A 21,331-nucleotide genomic window follows, 5' to 3' on the forward strand; every position below is an offset into this window, starting at 1 on the left:
TACATAAAGATGTTTATAAGGAGAATCAACGAAGGTGAACTGTTCGTTACTGGAAAAGGTTACTTAGTAAATGTTGGGATGAATAAATCTAAGTATAGTGGTAATACAAATGCGTTTCTGTTGTGTGAAATAAACAGCTCACAGTACAAATAAATCAACACCAATACAGAAGTTTACAGGAATTCATAAAAAATTATAAATGTCATAGTAAAGAACAATTGAATTAATATAAAAACTACTACAGGAATTGGAGTTTTTCGAATTAACAAGTCATCAGCTGACATAACCTGGCCAATGAGCATTAAGCTGTGTCGTCAGCAAGTCTTTTCCCATCGTGCTTTTCGTCAACGCAGTCGGTGGAGAGCAACTGCGCTCGGCTGTAGAATCCGACGAGCCCGCCTCTCCATCGCGAGAGTTATTTTGCACACGTCAGCGTGACATCAAAGCAAGTCGGACGTAAGTCGGACACTTTTCTAACCGACATGCATCTTGCGCGGATCATCGGTGATCGATTCTGCGCAGAATTTGCTCATCTCAAACAAGCCTATTCAGAACGAAAACCTAGTTATGCAGGTTCTCGCGAGAAAAGGAAAGACTACACACTTAAATTAACCCCAAGTTTCTATAGTTTTTAAACTTTAAATCATTCGTTTTGATTATGTAGTATAAATGTATTAAGCATGGCACTACACATACAAGTGAAGATTTCAGACAGTGTGGAAAAAATAAAACAGTCACTACAGTAAACTGTGATTTAAATTTTCTTTAATGCAATTTACAAAAGCAATTTATCAATTGCTATAAATTTACAGTCATACTATGGACCAGCAGTTCAAGTCCTGAAACATCTGAGTGGACCCATGTAGTCTACACACATACAACACTAAACCTTCCCAATTCGGATGTCCAGAAAGTGCTATAGGTCTTTAGATCCAGGCTAAATTTCAGGTCGATTCCATTAGCGCCAACGGAGCTGTTGCCTTTGTTATACAGTGGGCATAAACATGATTTAAGGTTTAAATAGTTAAACAATTTTTAATTGTTTTCACAGAGTGGACTTCATATTTAGACATTTTTCTCTGCAGACATTTTGGTTGCAACAGCAAAATAAGTATGTCAAAACTGTACTAAATGCATTTAAACAACTAGCAGATTTTTACATAGCGAACAGGATCAAGAAAGCAACCATCAAACAGAAAAGTCCCATAGCTTCAGACAGAGCAAAACCCAGGATAGCATAGGAGAAGAGCTGCTGCTTCAGAGAGGGGTTCCTGCAAGAATCAAACAAAACCATCATGAAACCAGATCCAAAACTCATATACAGGACACTTGTTAATATTTTACATTTATGCATTTGGCAGACGGTTTATCCAGCAATTTAAAGTTATGCAATTTATCAGTATGTGTAATCCCTGGGATTGAACCCATAGCCATGCTGAGCTACTTTTTTCATGATTTAGCAATAAAAAACCTTGAGGTTGTGTTAAAAAATTAATGAAAACATTCTTCTTTCAAACAAAATTAAAACAGTTCTAGAATAATCACTAAAATGTGGAGGCACATACTTATGACAAATCAGAGTAGACTACTGTTTACATTCTTGTGTCAAAAAAAAATCGGTGTGCACTTACTTTTCAAACTGAACCATGTTAGAGTACGTTTAACCCCCCAAAGTACGGTTCATTTGGGTAGTGCGACTGCTCCACTTCGGCACGCCAATTCAATTCAATTCAATTTGATTTATATAGCGCTTTTCACAATTGTTAATTGTTTCAAAGCAGCTTTACATTAATAGATGTAGGAAAAGCATAGAAAAGCGAATGTAGTAATAATGTAACATAAACAGTAAAGTAGTAAGTTAAGCCAAAAGGTGGCGGACTCTCCAGAGGATGAAAAAAAACCCCTAGGAGAAAAACCCTCCTGGCTAGTCCAGTGGGAAAACTCCTAGGAGGGAGAAAACCCTTGAGAGATACATATATATTTATATCTGTAAATACTATCGGGGTATGTGAACGGGTAAGCGAATTAAACTGGTTCCGCCGGTGGTCACTGGTCAGGCATCAGCTGGGCATCTCGTTGAAGGACGGTCAGTAGATCAGAGGTGTGATGACCTCCACAGCTGCAGGAACTGGGTATTTGTCTCACACTATCCAAACCAAACTGCGCCCAGGCACGTTTGACCCCCAAAGCCTGGTTCGTTTGACTAGTGTGATCGCACTGCACCATGCACAGGCGGTGTTTGGTTAATCGCACCCTGGCTGCCTTGCAGAGGTGGGCTTGAGCGTGTTTCACTTGGGATCAGGTGCAAAACGCGCAGTGTGATCGGAAATCGCGCAAAAAAAGGAGAGACGTCAAACTTTTATTTTAGGGTGAACTATCCCTTTAACAAGCAGATTGTGCTGACTCTGCTGAGCGAGTTTGCATATCTTCTGACCATTCTTCAGAAAAATTACATTATAATGACGTACAGTAAGCATACCTGGGTTCAGATCAAAAAGTATAGTATGAGTGCAGATCAATGGGGGAGTGGGCAATCGCACTCGGGTACAATTCAGTATTCAGTAAGTAAAGTGTGAGTGCGCCCCTAGTGTAAATACATAACAACAAAACCTTTCTGGTGACACATTTCAGACTTCTAGCTGTGTAATATAGTGGTAACATGGGCTGATCTAGAAGACTCACCTGGCATATCCGATAATAAGGCTTCCAAACACTGTTCCAATTCCAGCACCGGATCCAGCCACTCCCACAGTAGCAGCTCCCGCTCCGATGAACTTAGCAGCAGTGTCAATGTCACGGCTGACAGCACTGGTCTGAAAGTTTCTGAGGACCACCTGAGTGAAGGGCGACTGAGGAAGGACAGCACCACTGACCTCAGATTTAAATGAGAATCAGTGACCTGCAGATGACCCACTACTGACCTTAACACTTGCACATGATCTCTACGTCAATCTGACAAGTCATGACATTTGACCAGAAAGATAAATTCATTACTGCACTCGCAATGCTTTACTATCTTTATGAACATCAAGAGTTTAATCGACATGGATTTGACTCGGTTATGGTTAATTTTCATATTTCTCTTATTTTGTCTACAATACAACCTTCAATCCACAATGTGTTGAAGGATTAAAGGAAGTTTTAGGCTGGTTTGACAGTCACCTCAGCTTTGACCTCTGGTCTGGAGAGTACAGCAGCAGATACTGGCCTGTAAAGGGCCCGGGAGCCTGCACGCACCTAAAAACACAAAACACACAGTTAGTAAGGAGTTACACAACATATTAATAAAAACAAAGTAGTGATGTAAATGTACAATTCAGATTTTGCACAATGCCCGTAAAATAAGTACCAAGACATATTTCTTGTCTTTATATATGACAGCTACATTAAAACCTTTCACCATAATGGCAAGGTCAATAAATGCATACCTGCAAAGACAGACACCAATACAAATTTGGCCAAGATGGCAAAAGGTGGTGTAACCTAGTGGTTATACGACTAGGATAGTAACTAAGGTCATAAGCTTGGCTTGCATATTTTAATTTATGAATTATACCTACTGTGCCCTTGATAAAGGCAGACAACCTTAACAACTGGTTAGCCCATGGGATAAACACTCATTTAAATGCCCTAAAAACACCAACAGACAGCTGACTAGGATGGAGAGTAATGTACTTGTACAGCACGCAACTACTTAGTGGCCACCTTTATGTATTACAATATCACTCCACCACCACATCAAGCAGCTGAGATTAACTAGTACAGCCTTAGCCTTAACCTTAACTTAAGCATAACACACACTCAAGAGCCTTAAAACTTGCACGAAAGGTCGCAGGTCAACTGTAAATGCACGTGATATTTAAGGCGAACCCTTTCCAGAAATGAATGAATTAGAAGTTACAGACGTCAAGTTCATCATACAGGCCCCACATGACCGCTTTCACTAACGTAGAAAGTAAACAACAGGATTACACTATTAAGGGCACTCACCAGTGCAGGTGTGGAGACGAACTTTGCGCAGGTGAACATTTTGAGGTTTGAGTGATTTTAAGCGGCCCGGAATTTCTGCAAAGAGAGAATAGGAGGTGAAAAGAAATTACATGAAGACCTTCAGAAATACGACTGACGTACAGTATTAATTAATCTTTTAACATTGTATCGAACAAAAACTACACTCTGTGCTCTTACAGACAGCGGATGAACCTGGATTTATGTGTTGATTGTAAACTACCGACCCTGTTTTACTCACCAATTGCAGAGGTCGAACACCGATGAACTGCGCATGCGCAAACCAGAGGCTGCGTATATCCCGGATGTCAGCGTGACGTCACAGCAAGGTTATTTCAATCGAACTTTATTTGATAATGCACACAAACAATTTTCTCAAAAAATGCAAATCAACGTTACTAATACTATTTTTATATTTTTATTTTAGAAGAATACATACATTAAGGGGAAAGAAAAAAATCTAAAACTGTTAATAGGATATATATATATAGGAATGCATACATAATGCAAATATAATGAAAACCACTCTAAAACCCATAAAGATGTGTAACTATTCAAAGAAAAAAATTAAAGAATTGACATTAAATGGATATTACCATACACATTACATAAAAGCGATGCTCTTCCAAAGGGCTCTTTCAGCTACTGGGTAAAGTTGTACAACATCACATGCAGTTTTTGTTCGGTTGAATGTGATGAATGGCCATAGGTACTGTGGGGTGCGTGGAGCCCTCGTTCAGCTATGAGGGCTGTGCCATGAGTCCTGATGCTATCTTCATCTCCAACACACTTACTGAATACATTAATACAGGCCAAAGACCTCTCTGACACATGCCAAAAACACACCTGTCAAGGGTCCAGATCACACCTAAACCATTTACTGTGATTAGACTATATAGGCTACTGTACACACCCAGTTAATGATTGTATTGTCTCTATAATGTTACACTGTAATGTTTTACTAATTTGAAATTACAGGGCTTTCTGAAATCTGTCTAATGTATATTAAAGAACATTTACATATTTTATATTTATAAAGATAATAAAAGAATCAGGTTCAATTAAAGCTTAACTCAACCAACAGCATTTGTGCCATTTTACATAAACATGTTTTTCTTTCATTGTTAATGTAAGACACTTACAGTATAATAAAATTGGTCACAAAAAAGTAAAGTTATAAGCATTACATTACCGGCATAAAAAAGTAATTTTTGTGGTAATCAAAAGTATGCCATCATCGATCAAGCTTAACTTAATGAACCTGGAATATTTAAAAATTAAAGCAATAAGCACAGATGTGTTATGGCTGTAATGTAGGACAGTGCCACAGGTAACCATAAAAGCACAAAGCTGTTATGGTTACTTTTGGCATTGTTCTGTTGTGCAGACATAACAGCACAATTAAAAGTGCATTTTTGGTTTTATGTAACAATTCTATGTACAAAATAAGTGAATAAGAATAATAATAAAAAACCACATGGAACTAATTTCTGATGCCATGATTGCTAGTTTATAAGTCTGGTGTTGAATTAAAATTCCGATGTTTTTAAATCTGAGATTCTTTAATTCTTTGAATTCAAATGTCAGAATCGATTCCTCTTAACTTAACTTAAGGACCTAACATGAGAGTTACATGAGTAATGTCTGTTTTAAATGTGCAAGTGTTAGCAATTTGTTGTACACTACAACAATTGCAAGTCATCCCCATTTATGAGAGAGCCAGGGCACACATATAATGATAAAATACCTTGAATGTACTGTTAGTTGCTTTGGATAAAAGCATTTGCCAAATGCAAAAATGATATTGAAACTTCAATCCGCGTAAAGAAAATAAGTCTGAAAGTATCTTTGGTAATTTTTTATTTTCTATATTGTGTTTGTATATTTTAATCAGAAAAGGCAATAGAAAGGTGCAGCTTTAAATGATACACATTTATTAAATTTCGTTTTATTTTTGGTTGGCTTTCAATTTAGTTGAGAGAGTTTATGGTCCATATATATGTCTTTATTTTACTCACAGTTCACCTGTGATCAACAATGGTTTATTGGTTATGAATACATTTTTGACAGTTTAAAATGATCACTATATTTGACACTATTAAAAACAGTATATCTAGATCAATAAAATATTATTATCTTGACACTTAAACTATCAAGCATAATAGTGTAAATGTTCATATTCTAACTCGGATAAATTAAAAACGAATTAATACAATTATAGTGTAGTTTGCTGGAATTAGAGTTAAAGTCGATTCTGAAAATTCTGGAATAGAATAGTACTACTTGTAAAAAAAAATGCAATCAAGCCCTGTTACTATTTCGAAAATGTTAAGTTTATGTCTGATTTATACTATGGAAAAAGCTGTTGTTTTCACTGAGATAAACAAAAGCACCAACAAACAAAGCTGCACTTTCTTCTGTATTAAGCATTGTTATTAACTATCTCACAAGTTAGTCGCTTATTAGCTGAGTTCACAAGTCAAGTCAACTTTATCTATATATAGCTTTATACTATACTATATGTTTCAAAGCAGCGTCACAGTAAAATTAATTTATTATGGATTCACATTGGTTTGAGCTTTGTAAGTTTTATAGTACAAAGGGTGAAGTATAAACACTGGACACTTTATGCTTTCAATCAATGGTCACAATTTTTAGGTCAAGAATTTCAGGGATGAGTGCAAATAAAACGACAAACCCTCTAGTAAAACAAAAACGACAGTGCAGCTTGTGAGCTGTATGTTTGAGAGAGAGTTTATTTTAATGGTGATAACTTATCTATGACAGTTGGACTCAAGTATGGTCTTAACAGTTATGGCAGAGTAATACAGAACAGCAAAGTGCTCCAACCCTGGTCCTATATCAGCACTCTCAATCAGATTCAAGGACCGGAGCAAACACTCCTATTTTAAATTTGAAAATAGGATACTCTACATTACAACATTTTAGATGTCTCCATATATAAAACACCTGATTCTGTTCATCAGCTAGTGTGTTAATTAAGGACATTCTGGAAGGAGCCTGATAAGTGGATTCAGGTGTTTCATATAAGAACACATCTAAAACATTCTGGGAGGTGGAACCCAGGACTGGAGTTGAGAACCACTGCTCTATTTGATATTCTCATAAAGGTAATATTTCTTTATAATACTGCTATATTAAAATTAAGAAAAAACGACATGCTAATAGCAGCATTGTAGATATTTAATATGATTATGTGTATGAAGCTGCAGAGTGATCACTGCAAATGGCAGTGCAATTATTATAATGTCTTGAGAGTAGTATTGCACAATAAAATCTTCAAAGATAGATGTGCCCTGTGTTCCCTGTCCACCAGAGGGGGTCAGTGAGCCTAATGGACCTCATGTACCCTGCTGGTCCCTAAGTGAGCACACCAGCCAATGAACACTTTAAAACTCCTATCTTAAAATCTCTATAGAATATAATATAAATCATGTGCACTGCAATATTTCTAAATGCATAATATTAAATATTATATAAAATGAGTAGTTCACCCAAAAATGGTCTCCATTGACTTGACCATCATTTTTTCCTACTATGAAAAGTCAAAGGGCCCCATTTTTAGGGTGGACTACTCCTTTAAATCAATTAATATCTATCTACCTACCTACCTACCTACATACTTCCAACTAAACACTGGACGTCGGATAGACGTGCAGATCATGTCTATATTGGGTCCGTCGGTCCATGAATACTTCTGGACATCTATTCGACGTCCAAACTAGGTCCACTATTTGGACGTCCAACCATGACCCTACTTGGACGTCATATTTACGGTCAACATTTGACGTTGAAATGGGTAAGTTATTTGGACATCATTTGGACATCATTTGGACGTCTATGACAGGCCTATATGTATATATTACATGATAAGGCCTATATGTGTTTATTTACAAATATCAACATTGTTGTATCAACATGATTAATACATATGAATAGCCTTTATTATTTATACAGTATTTTTTCTGTTTTCCTGAATTACATACAAATTCATCTAAATTTACAATTTAAAAAAATTGTAATTAGTTTGTTATATTAAAAGTATATGACCATACTAACAATTTAACATAAAAAATACAAATTTATAAATTTATTAAGTGTAGGGTCACTTAAGACTGATCTAATATTGGTGGCTTTATCTTGCAATGCAAATAACTTTACTTTCATTTTTTTGTGTGATAAATTAACTAGCAATGATTTAAACCCTCTTTCTGGACTCATAAATTCATTCTGTGACACTTACTATTGCATACAACATAAGTATTTTAGTATATAATGCACATTATTCAGTAAACATAAGTTAATATTCCATCCCGAAGAAGGATCTTCTTCATGTTTATGGACATATTTCATTTTATTTTCATCATGTGTCATGTATTCAATGTTTAATTTACATATAAGCATTAAATGAATGCGCCCACATTACCACACAACAATGTGCAGAAAAGTTTTTATGAGGTCGTCTGTCAGACAGATTATTCACCTGGGAACAATATGGACGTTATATTCCCATACTTGCAGTTGGTACCACTTTCACTATTCATTTATTCTCTGTTTACCCTCTTTATCACTTTATTCGTCTTATTTTTTAGATTTTTACGATCACCTCAGCACCGCTCCACCTCATTCTTATGCTTGACTGTCTTTACTACTCTTCCCTTCCCCCTTCAGTGAGTCGAACATCTTGAGTGGATGTATTTGCATGCGGCCCTCATCACACACACACACACACACACACACACACACACACACACATACACACACACACACACACACACACACACACACACACACACACACACACACACACACACACACACACACACACACACACACACACACACACACACGCAGGCGGCTGATAAAAGGCACTGACCCCCTTAACCTTTCTGAATCACAATTTGTGCCAGCACCACATCCTGTCAGGCATGTAAGCACCTATGGAGCTCTGGTTGGTTGTGTGTGTCTCTGTGTGTGTGTGTTGTGCAGTTGTTGGAGGCTCATGCAGGTTCTGGTCAACACCTCTGACAAGCTGTGAGAGGCATTCAGTACACTGACAGCACCAGCAACAGAGAGAAACACACACATGCTCATGTGCGTGCTACATTAATACATGCAGACAGGCACAGCACATGCAGATTGGCCAACACACACATTCAGAATCACAAATACCTTTTATAGCACTCAATTCTTTTCAGCTAAGACTGTGCAGCTGTTGGACATTGTTTTAGCAATCCTAATAAATTCCCATCTTTTTAAAATTCTGTTTTACTTGGAAAAATTTCACATAACAGAAGTTTAAAAAAAGGTGTGGCCAGCAATTCAATTCATGTTGACTTTATAATGAAAATGTCCAACTATAGCAGATTTGAGGAACAATTAAAACCTCTAATATTATAAATGACATTCATGCTATAAGTGAGATCCTCCTGTTTATACTTTTTGACCATTAGACCTTTCCTCATTTTTAAAGGTCACGTTCTTTCTGTTCTCATTTTTTAAACTCTAGTTAGTGTGTAATGTTGCTTTAATAGCATAAATAATACCTGTAAAATGATAAAGCTCAAAGTTAACCGCAAGGCGATATATTTCTAATTCGCCTTTTAAAGGGGACATATCATGAAAATCCAACTTTTTCCATGTTTAAGTGCTATAATTGGGTCCCCAGTGCTTCTATCAATCTAAACATGTAAAAAAGATCAACCAAGTAACTTAGTTTTGGTAAACCGTTCTCTGCAATCATGTGAAAAAATAGGTCATTGATATTTGGCTCCCCTGTGATGTCAGAAGGGGATAATACCGCCCCTTAATCTGCACTATTCAACCACAGCATTGCCGTTTAGTGCAGCTCATTTGCATTTTAAAGGACACACCCAAAAATTTTTGCTCACACCTACAAAGTGGGAATTTTAACATGTTAAAATAAATTATCTATAGGGTATTTTGAGGTATAACTTTACATATGTACTCTGGGGACACCAAAGATTTATTTCACATCTTAAAAAAGTCTTGTGAACTGTCCCCTTTAAAGCCTACAGTGAACGGCCGGTTTGGACTACAGTCCTATACTTCCTGCTTTAATGACGTCACTAAAACAGTTTTCTGACTAAACTCCGCCCACAGGAATACATCAGTCACCAGCTAAGCTAACGGCAAGCTAAGCTGCTATCGAATCACAACACGCTAAACAAACTACACAATCAGAACTCATTACGTGTTTCTTCTGAAGGAGGGACTTCATATAACAAGGAAGACATCAGCCTGTTTTGAGGACAATGAAAACAGCGCTAAACAGATAAGTAAATTGTGTGAAAAATACCACGTTTTTTACACATGAAACATAAACACATGTTATATTGCGCACAATCAAAGCTTCAAAAACAGAAAGAACGGGAGCTTTAATAGGCACTGCCTATTTACACTAAGTGAAAACAGCATATTTTCTTAGCGATGTTATTTATACTCGGACAAAGTAACTAAAAAAGATAAAAATATATAACTTTTCTATTTAGACTAAGTGACAATATCAACATTTTCTTAGCAATATGCTATAGAGTAGACAGTAGATAAAAATAAGTTTTATTTAATAAATAAAATGATGAAATTTGCAATAAGTGTAAATAGCAATTAGATGCTATCTATATTTGCAGATAATATTTGCACCTCAGTATATGTGTATAAGTGTAAATGATTATATTTATTAAAATTATTAAATGGATAGGCCTACTGCATTATTGGAATAATAAAAAACCTCCTCACACCAACCCATATCCCTATGAATATACTTTTATTCTTAATAAACACTCGTCAGGCACTTTATTTCCATTTTTTAAACATTTTCTTCATTTTTATTAAAAATAAATATCTTATCAATGTGATATTTGACAGGTAAAGGAAGAAGAGTGAGGTCGGCGAAAGGCAGATTCAAACAGTGACATCGCGTCAAAAGCCATTTCCACGAGCCATACGCTCTACTGCCTGCAACCACTAAAACATTGATCCTAGCATCCAACTATTAATAGCATTTGCCAACAAGGCCCGCTATTTACACTCCATTTTTTGGAAGGGGACATTTCACAAGGCTTTTTAAGATGTGAAATAAATCTTACATATGTACATATGTGACGTTCTAGCTCAAAATACCAAATAGATAATTTATTATGACATGTTAAAATTGACATTTTTGAGCTGATCTAATCACTAAATGGCAGTGCAGTGGTTGGATAGTGCAGATTATTATCCCCTTCTGACATCACGAGGGGAGCTAAATTTCAATAACATATTTTTCACATGCTTGCAGAGAATGGTTTACCAAGACTAAATTACTGGGTTGATCTTTTTCAGGGACCCAATTATAGCACTCAAACATGGAAAAAGTCTATTTTTCATGATATGTCCTCTTTAAATAATTTGTTTACAATTTAATTGTTTTACACTATCATAGTAAACTATTGACAAATAGCAATAATACTAAATAACATAAAAAATGCATGTAAAAATGCATCTACCATTTTGTGTGCTCTCTAGAAAGCATTATATTTATTTAAATATTAAAACACTAGCAAGGACACACAGACAGCACTCCTAACCACCACAGAACTACACATTTTCTCACACTCTATTCATTTTTGTTCGTCTATAATGCGATCCATTATAAATGGTAGTAATCTACCTTGATTTCACCTTAGTGACAACAACACTCTATAGACAAGCTACAGTGTCTTAACTGACTCTACAAAACTCTTAGTAACTGAGAGAAACAGCAAGAGAAGAGGCCAAGCAAGAAAGACAGGTCTGTTTTCCCATATAGACATGAAAGATTCCCCTAGGAGCGATGAAATGTGTTTCTGACTGGAAACTAGAAATACTCAGGCATAATAATACGAATATCACAGAGCGAATCATCAAGCCAATCGATGTGCAGAATTCATTAAAGCGTGAACTCGTCCGGGTGAAAAGAGAAAATGACCTGGAGAGGAAGAGAGATGTTGTCAAATGGCCAGCGTGCACGTGTGTGTGTGTGTGTGTGTGTGTTCTCTAATAAGTGTTATTGGAATCAAATGAGCTGCAAGGTGAGGAGAAAAATAACTCTGCACACTGCTGTCAACATTTCTCTCTTTATCTGACTAGCATTAAAGGAATAGTACGCACAAAATCATCATCAAACGTACGGTTGTTTCATTTAAATCTGAATCTGAATGTATGGGGCTTTGGTAGGCCTACTATATGCAAAATAGCATTGTTGAAAATCTTCTTTTATATTCCATACAAGTTTGCATCGACACGAGGGTGTGCAAATGATGACAGAATGTTCATCATTGTGTGAACTATTACTTTAAATGTGGTCCTTTGTGCATATTTCTGCATATGTCTGCACAGCTCTTTACGTCTGGGTGGGAGCGCCGGCTGACGGGGGCAGCCGAGCGATGATTGGTTTACAGATGTGCACTTCCCTTCTGGTCTCCAAGGTGAGCTGGATTTACGATGCAGGAGTTTGATGGGAGAATTCCTCACTGTTTAATTTCAGCCACTGCTGGGTGATTTAACAAAAAAAAAACTCAGATAATGGAACACATATGACCTCTCCGGTGCTAAGCGAAGGGCAGATGATCACATTAACACAATACTCCCTTCTCACACACTCATAGTGATGGTTTTTCTGAAGACATCTGGAGAGAGGAGATCCTATTGTGCACAAATGTGAATTAGCACACGGTTGAGATGCAAATGTATTTGTGTTTTTTTAACGTCGGCATCGTCAAAGACCACAGATCGCTCCACTCGCTTTGCGCTGAACTCTTGGTTGTGAGACTAGGTGTCATTAACATGCCAGTCTCAGTAATAACCTGTCGAGCTTCTCTGATTTCTAATGGCCTGACCTAATGTCAGCGAGGGGGGGGGGGTGTATGGAAGTCCTGTGCTGTGGAATGTCAGCAGCAGATGCCAAACTCAGCAAGTTCCGGAATGCTCAATTAGTCGCTTTTATAGGCCCCATTAATAAGCATTAATTTTCTCTCCCCAGATATGAATGCAGGCAGTCTGCTCACGGCTGTTTAGCAGAGACACTGCTTCTCACAGAGACGTCCTTTAAATCCTTCAATACCTCAAATAGTTCAGAGGCCACCACAGGTCTGTGAAAATGAAGGAGCTGTTATGAAAAGGATGTTGGCTGCTGTAGTTTTGTGGTGGGGTGCTGATGGTGGTCTTACGGTTAACGCTCAGGGTGGGAACACAAATATTGATGTGATCTCAGCGGTGGTAAACCGTGAACATGAAAGCACATTTAAGCGCTGATTTAAAGTTAGATTTGACTTTAGAATGGAAAAAAAATGTAAATGTCGATTACTGTATTTTGCACCTATAATCTAAAACGCACGGCGTGACATTCGTTTTTTATGGTTCATATAGGTACAGTATAATGTATATTAGATTGAGATTTGAAATATGATTACAATGCACGTTAACTTGAAAAATATCTCTAGAGAAACTTTTATTTATTCTTGTAAATTCTGTAAAGCTTTGCGATAACAGAGCAAACGCTTGTGATTGACTCCCAGGGAACTGGAAATGCACTGTACAGTTTACCCAAAAATAAAAAAAATGCGGTCATCATTTACTCGCCATCAGTTTTTTACAAACCTGTATTAATTTCTTTGTTCTGCTAAATGCAAAGAAAGATATTTGTAAATAAGCAGGAAACTGGAGCACCATTGACTTCCATAGTAGGAATGAAAATACTATGGAAGTGAATGGTGCTCAAAAACGGTTTGGTTACAAACATTATACAGGTTTTTAACAACATGAGGGTAAGTATGATGAGAAATTTTCATTTTTCGGTAAACTATCCCTTTAAATGCACTGTAAGTAAGGCTGTCAAAAGATTAATCACGATTAATCACATACAAAATAAAAGTTTGTGTTTGCATAATATGTGTGTGTGTGTGTGTGTGTTCTGTGTATACATTATGTATATATAAATACACACATACATGTATGAATTTAAGAAAAAAAATGTAGGTATATTTTTTATTTATAATAGGGCTGTCAAAAGATTAATCGCGATTAATTGCATACAAAATAAAAGTTTGTATTATATATATATATATATATATATATATATATATATATGCACTGTGTGTTATTATTTTGTATATATAAATACACACACATGCATGTATATATTTAAGAAACTTTTACATGTGTATGATCAAAAATATATACATACATGACATTTTTCTTAAATGTATACATGTATGTGTGTATTTATACATACAAAATAATTACACACAATAAACACACAAATATATAATGCAAAAACAAACTTTTATTTTGTATGCAATTAATCACAATTAATCTTTTGACAGCCCTAATTTACAATATAAAATCTCTCTCTCTCTCTCTCTTTCTCTAGTCAATATTTGAAGTGGATCAAAACCTTCAAATGTACTGTATATATATATATAAAAAAATATATTAAATACAAACATTAATGTTGTGTATTTATATGTATAAAATAATTACACACAGTGCACATACAAATATTATGCAAAAAACTTTTAGTTTTGTATGCGATTAATCACAATTAATCTTTTTACTGCACTAGCTAAGTCATTTTGAAAGAAAGCATCTGCCAAAGCAGAAATGTAACTGTATACTAAGCAGTCTAAGATCTGCCAATTTGCCTCACAAGCAAAGAAGTGTTTGTATCCCAAAAATTTGTCATAGATAATATGATACAATGTGCATACATTTTAAAACCCTATAGTGCAAACTGGGGGTCACGTTAAAAGTCACTATGTCAGATCTGGCCCCTTACATCACATGTTTAATTCCATCTAGTTTTATGCGTTTCTCACTATTTTTAACTCCGACTCCCTTCATGTTAATGCAAACAGAATGGAGATACGGGTGGTCCAGAAAACATCAGTTCAGCGTCACCTCTTTTTAATCTGTCAGCCCCCGCGGCGGCAGCGACCTCTCGTGACCTCTGAGTGTGAACATGCAGGACCACACTACGTTGTTGATGGAAAGAAAGCTCACCTGCCATTGGCCACCAGCCAAGAAATCACTCGCTCTGTGATCTGCTACCCGGACTGAACGTACACACACGTATACACACATACGCTAGGTGTGGTCTTACTGATTCAAAACAAATGTGGGTTTTCTGGAGTTTGTCAGTTGCACTTCACGGGCCTTTTTAAAGCTTTTATGTCTAACCTTAGGACAGATTTATGTAACAAACAATTAGAAGCACGAAACCTACATATGGTATATAAACCTACAAAACTGAGTATACACATACACACACATATGAATATAATTTAGGAAGAAAAAGGATAAAGTAATGATTAAGTAATTGCTGTGTGCATGTATGAAACCATTACACATCTTGACTTTTCCTTGTAGTGCTGAAATGAAAAACAGCAAGGTGCAGCAGAGATGCTTTAAGCGCGAATAATGAATAAATGAATGCAATCTCTGTGTTGGAACGAGGTGATTTTTACAATGAAATCTGCATTAGGAATAATGTCTATAATTCACGGAAATGGTTTATAATTAATTAGGTGGTAAATAAGAAGCGTCCACTCCGGCAAAACCTGCGGCGCAAATAATATTAAACACCAATCAAAGTCCATTTCTATCATCATAATTCCTGATCGTCAGCAACACCTTTCCGCACGTAGCGTTTAGCCCGGTAACAAATCTCAGATTTTATTGACTGTCTCAATTTGTTGCCTTTCATATTTCATATTTATGGCTCTCCCCGACACAATCCTGTTTTTTAAATAGGTAACCGTGCCATTTCTGATATGTAGCATAATTTATTAGACGTGGATGTACGAGAGTGCCGGTCTGAGACGGCGTCTAATTGATGGCGGCGGGCGAGACTGAGGCTGTGCAAAAAACCATACGCCTCCTGTACCCATTCTGCATTAAAGCATACAAACCTGGGCCGCGCTCCCCCTCGCATAAGGTGAACCATTAATCCAGGTTTAATTTTCTGAAACAAAAAATGGAGGCTGTAATTAGCTTCCTATAAAAGTGGCGGTCAGATTGGCTCAGTATTTTTAGAGCGTGGAGCTGCACTATAGACATGCTTTATGTCGGCCGGGAGGGCCGTAAGTTATGGTGCGTCAGGACTCTATGTATTCTAATTGAATGGAGACTGCTTAATGGCTGTGGAAATGCAGCTGCCTGATGCTACGTTCCCCAGAGAGCGCTAACACTCCACACCTCCAATAAACCTGCAAATGGGCCGATATCACAGAAAAACAATAATAAAAACGGGATTGCGCTATCCGGGCAAGGCAGATTCAACCCTGAGTTAACACCTTTGAGGAAAGCGATAGAAATGTGCCGCAGTCTGATTATGGACAGTAATGCTAGTGCTTAGCTTAGCAGTCCCAGTTAGACAACACGTTCGCACAATGAGGTTAAAATTAGGGACAAATATGTGTTATAATAAAACTTATACACTTTAAAAAGAAAAGGGTGCTAAATACTAAACGCTTGTAGTCATAGTGGAACCATTTTTAGGACTATATAGCACCTCTGTAGAACCATATATATAAATAGTAGACAAGGAGGCAGTGGCGGCTGGTGACTTCTTTTTCGAGGACGCTCGATGCGAAGTTCGTCACAACATGTATGTAGCCCGTCATATGTGGTTCCTTTTTTCAAAATATGTGTTCTGCGCATCGAGAGATCCTGTGAGCATCACGTGTCTTGTCAAAATAAGTTTAGTTTAGTGTTAAGGGAGTGTCTTGCGTGTATTTTGTGAATGTCAGCATCTCTTTTATTAGAAACGGTTTTGAGGCGTGTGGAGCAGGCACTTGTTTTGTCAAAACACTTGATGCACATGGTTTACATGACGCAACAAACACATATTTTGAAAACGCAAGCAACACATATGACACTCCGAACACTTATTTTGAATTTGCGCCTCCTCGGATGAGCAGTCACAAGCCACAATATTTTAAAACAATATTTTTGCACAGCATATAAACAACTTGAAAATGTTTATAAATTAATAGGTTGCTGTTTTATGCGTTAATGAAAAAGCGATTAATCAAACAGAAATAATATAAAGAAAGCTACCAAACAACACTAAAACAGTTAAAGTGCACCTATTTCATTGCTAAAAACAACGTTATTTTGTGTATTTGGTATAATACAATGTGTCTGCCTGGTTTAGGGTAAAAAAAAACACATAACGTACCACATAACGTACATTTTTGTAGCTACATATCCCTGCGTTCCTCAAACGCTTTGATTTTGTACAAAACTCATCGATTTGAAAAGCTCTGTGTCTCTGATTGGCCAGATAGTCTGTCTGTTGTGATTGGCCTGAATACCTCTTTACCATGTTTAAAAGATTCAGTCACAATGCAATGCTAACAGGAGTTAACTTACAGGCTATGAGTCTGAAGCGGGAGGAATTATGATAATGTCGTTCTTGTCTACATCACCAATCCCAGGAAGTACCTACAACCCGTGTGTTTGTTGTAGTCCAAGAATAGAGATTTACATTGGAGACGATAACTTGTGTCATCGTTTACTGTGGGGTTTGTACCTTTTGCATATAGTTAACATGTACTAATACACACCAAAGAAAATCGTGAATTGGACCATAGTTGCTCTTTAATGACTCACTTTTGCTATATACTGATATTTCTGACTTTACAGTACAATAAATCTCTTATCTCTTATTTTTCATCTGCATGTTGTTGTTTATGATAAACTCATTGAAGGTATGGCACACTTTAACCAAATTCTTTCATTTACACCAAAAACTTAAACATCACTGATTGGCCATTATATTCATCCATTCAACAGGCACGACTGTGATTGGTTGTAATTCCCAAAAATAATGGGTATAAAGTAATCTGATGCAATGTTAACAGATCTAAATCTAATGCTGTCATCGACGCTTGTCTTTATTTTCACATTGCATTTTGATCATGACAGTCATAATACAGTTTTGGTTTAATCATAATACCGTTTTGGTCATGTTTGCCCCCTTGTCTTGAATTTGGGGGGCTTCATCTTGGTTATTCACAAGTTATTCTGCTTTTAAATCTTGTCGCGTCAGTCAGATTCTCCACTGCAGACCAGGCTTGTGCACAATTCAGAATTTCAGAATTGGCCTCCATTCAATTCATGAATTTGACTTGAATTGACTCCGCCCTACAGGAAGTTGAATTTGAATTGGAATTGGAATGACAGGAAGTGGAATTAAATTCATGGCAATTCAAAGAAATTCCACAGTCACACAACAGAAAGAATCTCACATACATTCATTGTTAGGAAAGTTACTTTGGAAAATTGTTTGCCAACCATTTTAAATACTTGGTAAAATTAAAGCATTCTGAGAAATGAAGTCATGTTACATTGTGTTCCATAAAATTACAATTGCAAAAAATCTAACTTAATTATTTGTTATGTGACTAGAGTTTTTAAAATTAATTGCTGGGGAAAAACATTTCCTGTTAATATAATCTGTACAAACGAATATATTATAGAATATGTAAGGCAAACATATATGACATATACTGAAAGCTTCATTTTTAACACTTCACTTACTGTATAATATGTATAAGAATTTCTTTGAATTTCTATTGAATTGCAATTCTGCTTCCTTTAATTCAAATTCGAATTGTAATTCTAGATCCTGTTTTTGACAGTCATTCTCAATTCAATTCTGAATTCTGCACAAGCCTGCTGCAGACAGAGGCCGCTCGCCTCAAGAGTCGTGAGTGACGTTGCTTTCAGCCAATAAAAAAGGAAAAATACTGACATTTTCTGATTGGTTACAATCGTATACCGCCCTTCTTTAAACCCTTAACATAGCCCGCTCAGATTGGTTTTAACCAATGTATAAATTGTAGTAAAATTAAATATGAATGATATTTTTGACTAAATTCTGATTAGGTGGGCAAGACAAATGTTTGGGTCGGCTTAGCCCACCCCTGCCTGTGCCTAGAGCCGGCCCTAGAGCCGATTGAAGACCAATATACTGGTGCTTTCCTTATAAATGTTTCCACTAAATAAAATAAATTTTAAACAACCACTATCGTAGTAATAAAATGTTTTTCAAACAGGGACCATTGTAGTAGCGTATTGTTTTAACGGTAATACCATGAGTTTCTACACATGGGAGTTTATATACTTATTAAGAACAGACACGCTCAACTCCCAAATAGTTTATCGGTACGAGTAATAAAGAAGTTATCAAGATAAAAATGAAAAAACGCACTCTCAAAATATAATTTCACCGATTTATTTATACCATGTCCACACAGATGCGTTTCTTGCGGTTTTTTATTTTTAAGTTTATATCATAGACTGTAAAAAAAGATGGACGTAGTGTCCATGACGTCATCCGTTTCTGAAGATTGTTTTTGAAGCTTAAAGTAGGCGGTGCCTGCCGTCACCATCTTGGCTGCGCGTCACCGCCCATCACTCGCGAATATCCAAAAATGGGTAAAGAGGCAGGACGTGGGTGAAGCTGAGGTGACTGGTTGCTGAAACCACACCCACCTAGCTTGACTCTAGTAACGGCAGTGGCTGTTCACACGTCACTCAAGTGGCCACGCCCTTAAATATGCAGAACTTTAAGGCTTAATGTCACCGGGTGACTATTGTAGGGCGGAACCAAAAGTGGCGGAGAAAGGTTCCGCCTGAAGATGGTTTCCGCCTGGACCCGATTTTAAAACACCATTTTACTTCCTGGTCTCCCTGACAACGTAAATTATGAGTGAACGAGTAACAGGTGCGGCGAATCAATGTGGCAACCCATGATTGGAGGAGGGAGTGAAGACTAGACACATAAATAGGTCTAGAGAAACACAAAGGAGCAGAGCTGTTTTCGGGGGTGAGCTCCCTTCACGCCTAGGGCGGCCCAAACCACACGCTCCGTCCTTGGAGGAGCCGAAGGGCGCCGTTGATCTGCGGACCGCTTAAAACGAAAGGAAAGAGTGCGGCAGCCGAAAGAGGTGAAAAGGAAGGAGCTGTGGAAATTAAAGGAGCACCACACTGAAAAGTGCTTTGTTTCTGCTGTGCAGACCCGTGTGTGTTTGGTCCACATTGATCCCTTGGGGAAGAAAACGGAAGCCTGTTTGCGGTCTCAATAGAAGGAAAAGAGGTTGAAGGTGACTGGGTGAAGGGAACACTGGCGATCTACTTTTGACTGGGCTGAGTACAAGAATATTATAAATATTGACTTATGGATGTATTGACATGTGAAAATGTTTACTCACCAGAGCTGGCGCCTCTGAAAGTCGATGACGACGGAGGAGCTGTGATAGGAAGAGAAGGCCGGTAGTGTTAACAACGAAGTGTGAGTAGCAGTTGATGTATTGATACGAAATATTCGGAAGGAAGAGTTACCTGGCGTGTGTTGTGAGTGTTGAACAGATACAGCCCCACTGTGGAAGGAAACGTGGGTGAGCCGTGGATTAACAGTGGAGCACAAGCGGGAAAATCAGCTGGTAAAGCATCCCCATCACATGTGAGTAACTGAATCCATCATACTGAGTAATTTTTAGCGGGTATATTTACCTAACCTATGCTGTGAGTTTGACCTTCAGAGTTCTGGCCCCACTGATGAGAGAAGCGTGGGTGAGCCGAGAGTGTAACTAGGAGTAAATAGAGTTCTGTCGTCTATATCTAAGTGCCACTTCCCTCTGTGACAAGAACAACGCCTAACCAGCCACACGAGGGGTCTGGGTCGAGCTGGCCAAGTCCTTAATTCACGTGAAGTGTGTGCAGAGTGCTGTGGGTGAGTTGTGGCTTTCATTGTGTGTGTACACTAAAACTTGCTGTGTGATGCTGTGCTCGTAGTGACCGAAGCCGCCCCTAGCCCAGTACAAATCGTGAGGAGGTACCAGCACGTTGAGGCCTGAACAACACGAGCAAAGGCAACTAAAGTAGGATCTCCTGTGTGCTAGCGAGAGCCCGCGCCGATCCCGAGAGAAGGCAGTGGTGAAGCATAGCTGTATATCAGAGTGAGTAGCGATTGATGTGCACCGTATGGACCAAGGGTCATTGTTATGAATATATCTGCATAGAAGAACCATCTGTGTGCGGAGCCTCATCGAGAGTTCGCCCCAGCTCAGGACCCCTGGAACCAAAAAGGAGGGGGAGCCAGGGAAGCGTTCGGCTCCGCGCAGCCTGACCCGACGTCCCCATGACACCCAAGGGGCCCAGGTAGACTGTGAAGTATCCTTGTTGCCTAGAGGCCGGTTGGGTGAAGGTACACTGTGTACAACTGTCGCCGTGGAAGTCCACTGCCCAGAGGAGC

General features: G+C 37.8%; 1 protein-coding gene and 1 long non-coding RNA gene across 3 annotated transcripts in view; one reads left to right on the top strand and one right to left on the bottom strand.

Annotated features, from left to right (window-relative positions):
• Positions 1-748: 748 nt before the first annotated feature.
• Positions 749-4,326, bottom strand: atp5mc3a (ATP synthase membrane subunit c locus 3a). Of its 2 annotated transcripts, none has more exons than XM_055215115.2 (5): positions 4,250-4,326; positions 3,991-4,065; positions 3,163-3,237; positions 2,683-2,873; positions 749-1,271 (listed from the first exon to the last, which is right to left on the bottom strand). In XM_055215115.2, exons 2-5 carry the CDS (start codon positions 4,027-4,029, stop codon positions 1,157-1,159), a joined length of 420 nt encoding a protein of 139 aa, XP_055071090.2. In that variant the 5' UTR covers positions 4,030-4,065; positions 4,250-4,326; the 3' UTR covers positions 749-1,156. The 2 variants fall into 2 exon arrangements, with proteins under 2 accessions (XP_055071090.2, XP_055071091.2); XM_055215116.2 differs by having other exon boundaries at positions 4,189-4,260.
• Positions 4,327-7,077: 2,751 nt separating this feature from the next.
• Positions 7,078-21,331, top strand: part of LOC141350184 (uncharacterized) — a 38,558-nt gene continuing 24,304 nt past the window's right edge. The window contains exon 1 of the long non-coding RNA XR_012358162.1: positions 7,078-7,139. This is a non-coding gene — a long non-coding RNA (uncharacterized lncRNA). The remainder of the gene's footprint in view (positions 7,140-21,331) is intronic.

This window comes from Misgurnus anguillicaudatus, chromosome 17 (genome assembly GCF_027580225.2).
Source record: "Misgurnus anguillicaudatus chromosome 17, ASM2758022v2, whole genome shotgun sequence".
Classification (NCBI taxonomy): domain Eukaryota; kingdom Metazoa; phylum Chordata; class Actinopteri; order Cypriniformes; family Cobitidae; genus Misgurnus; species Misgurnus anguillicaudatus.

Excerpts from the sequence above, each read along its gene's own strand:
- atp5mc3a (XM_055215115.2), bottom strand. The coding sequence starts at position 4,029 with ATGTTCACCTGCGCAAAGTTCGTCTCCACACCTGCACTG. Across the intron at positions 2,874-3,162 it reads GACCAGAGGTCAAAGCTGAG|GTCAGTGGTGCTGTCCTTCC; the intron begins GTGACTGTCAAA and ends TTTAAATCTGAG. Across the intron at positions 1,272-2,682 it reads CTTATTATCGGATATGCCAG|GAACCCCTCTCTGAAGCAGC; the intron begins GTGAGTCTTCTA and ends TGATTCTTGCAG.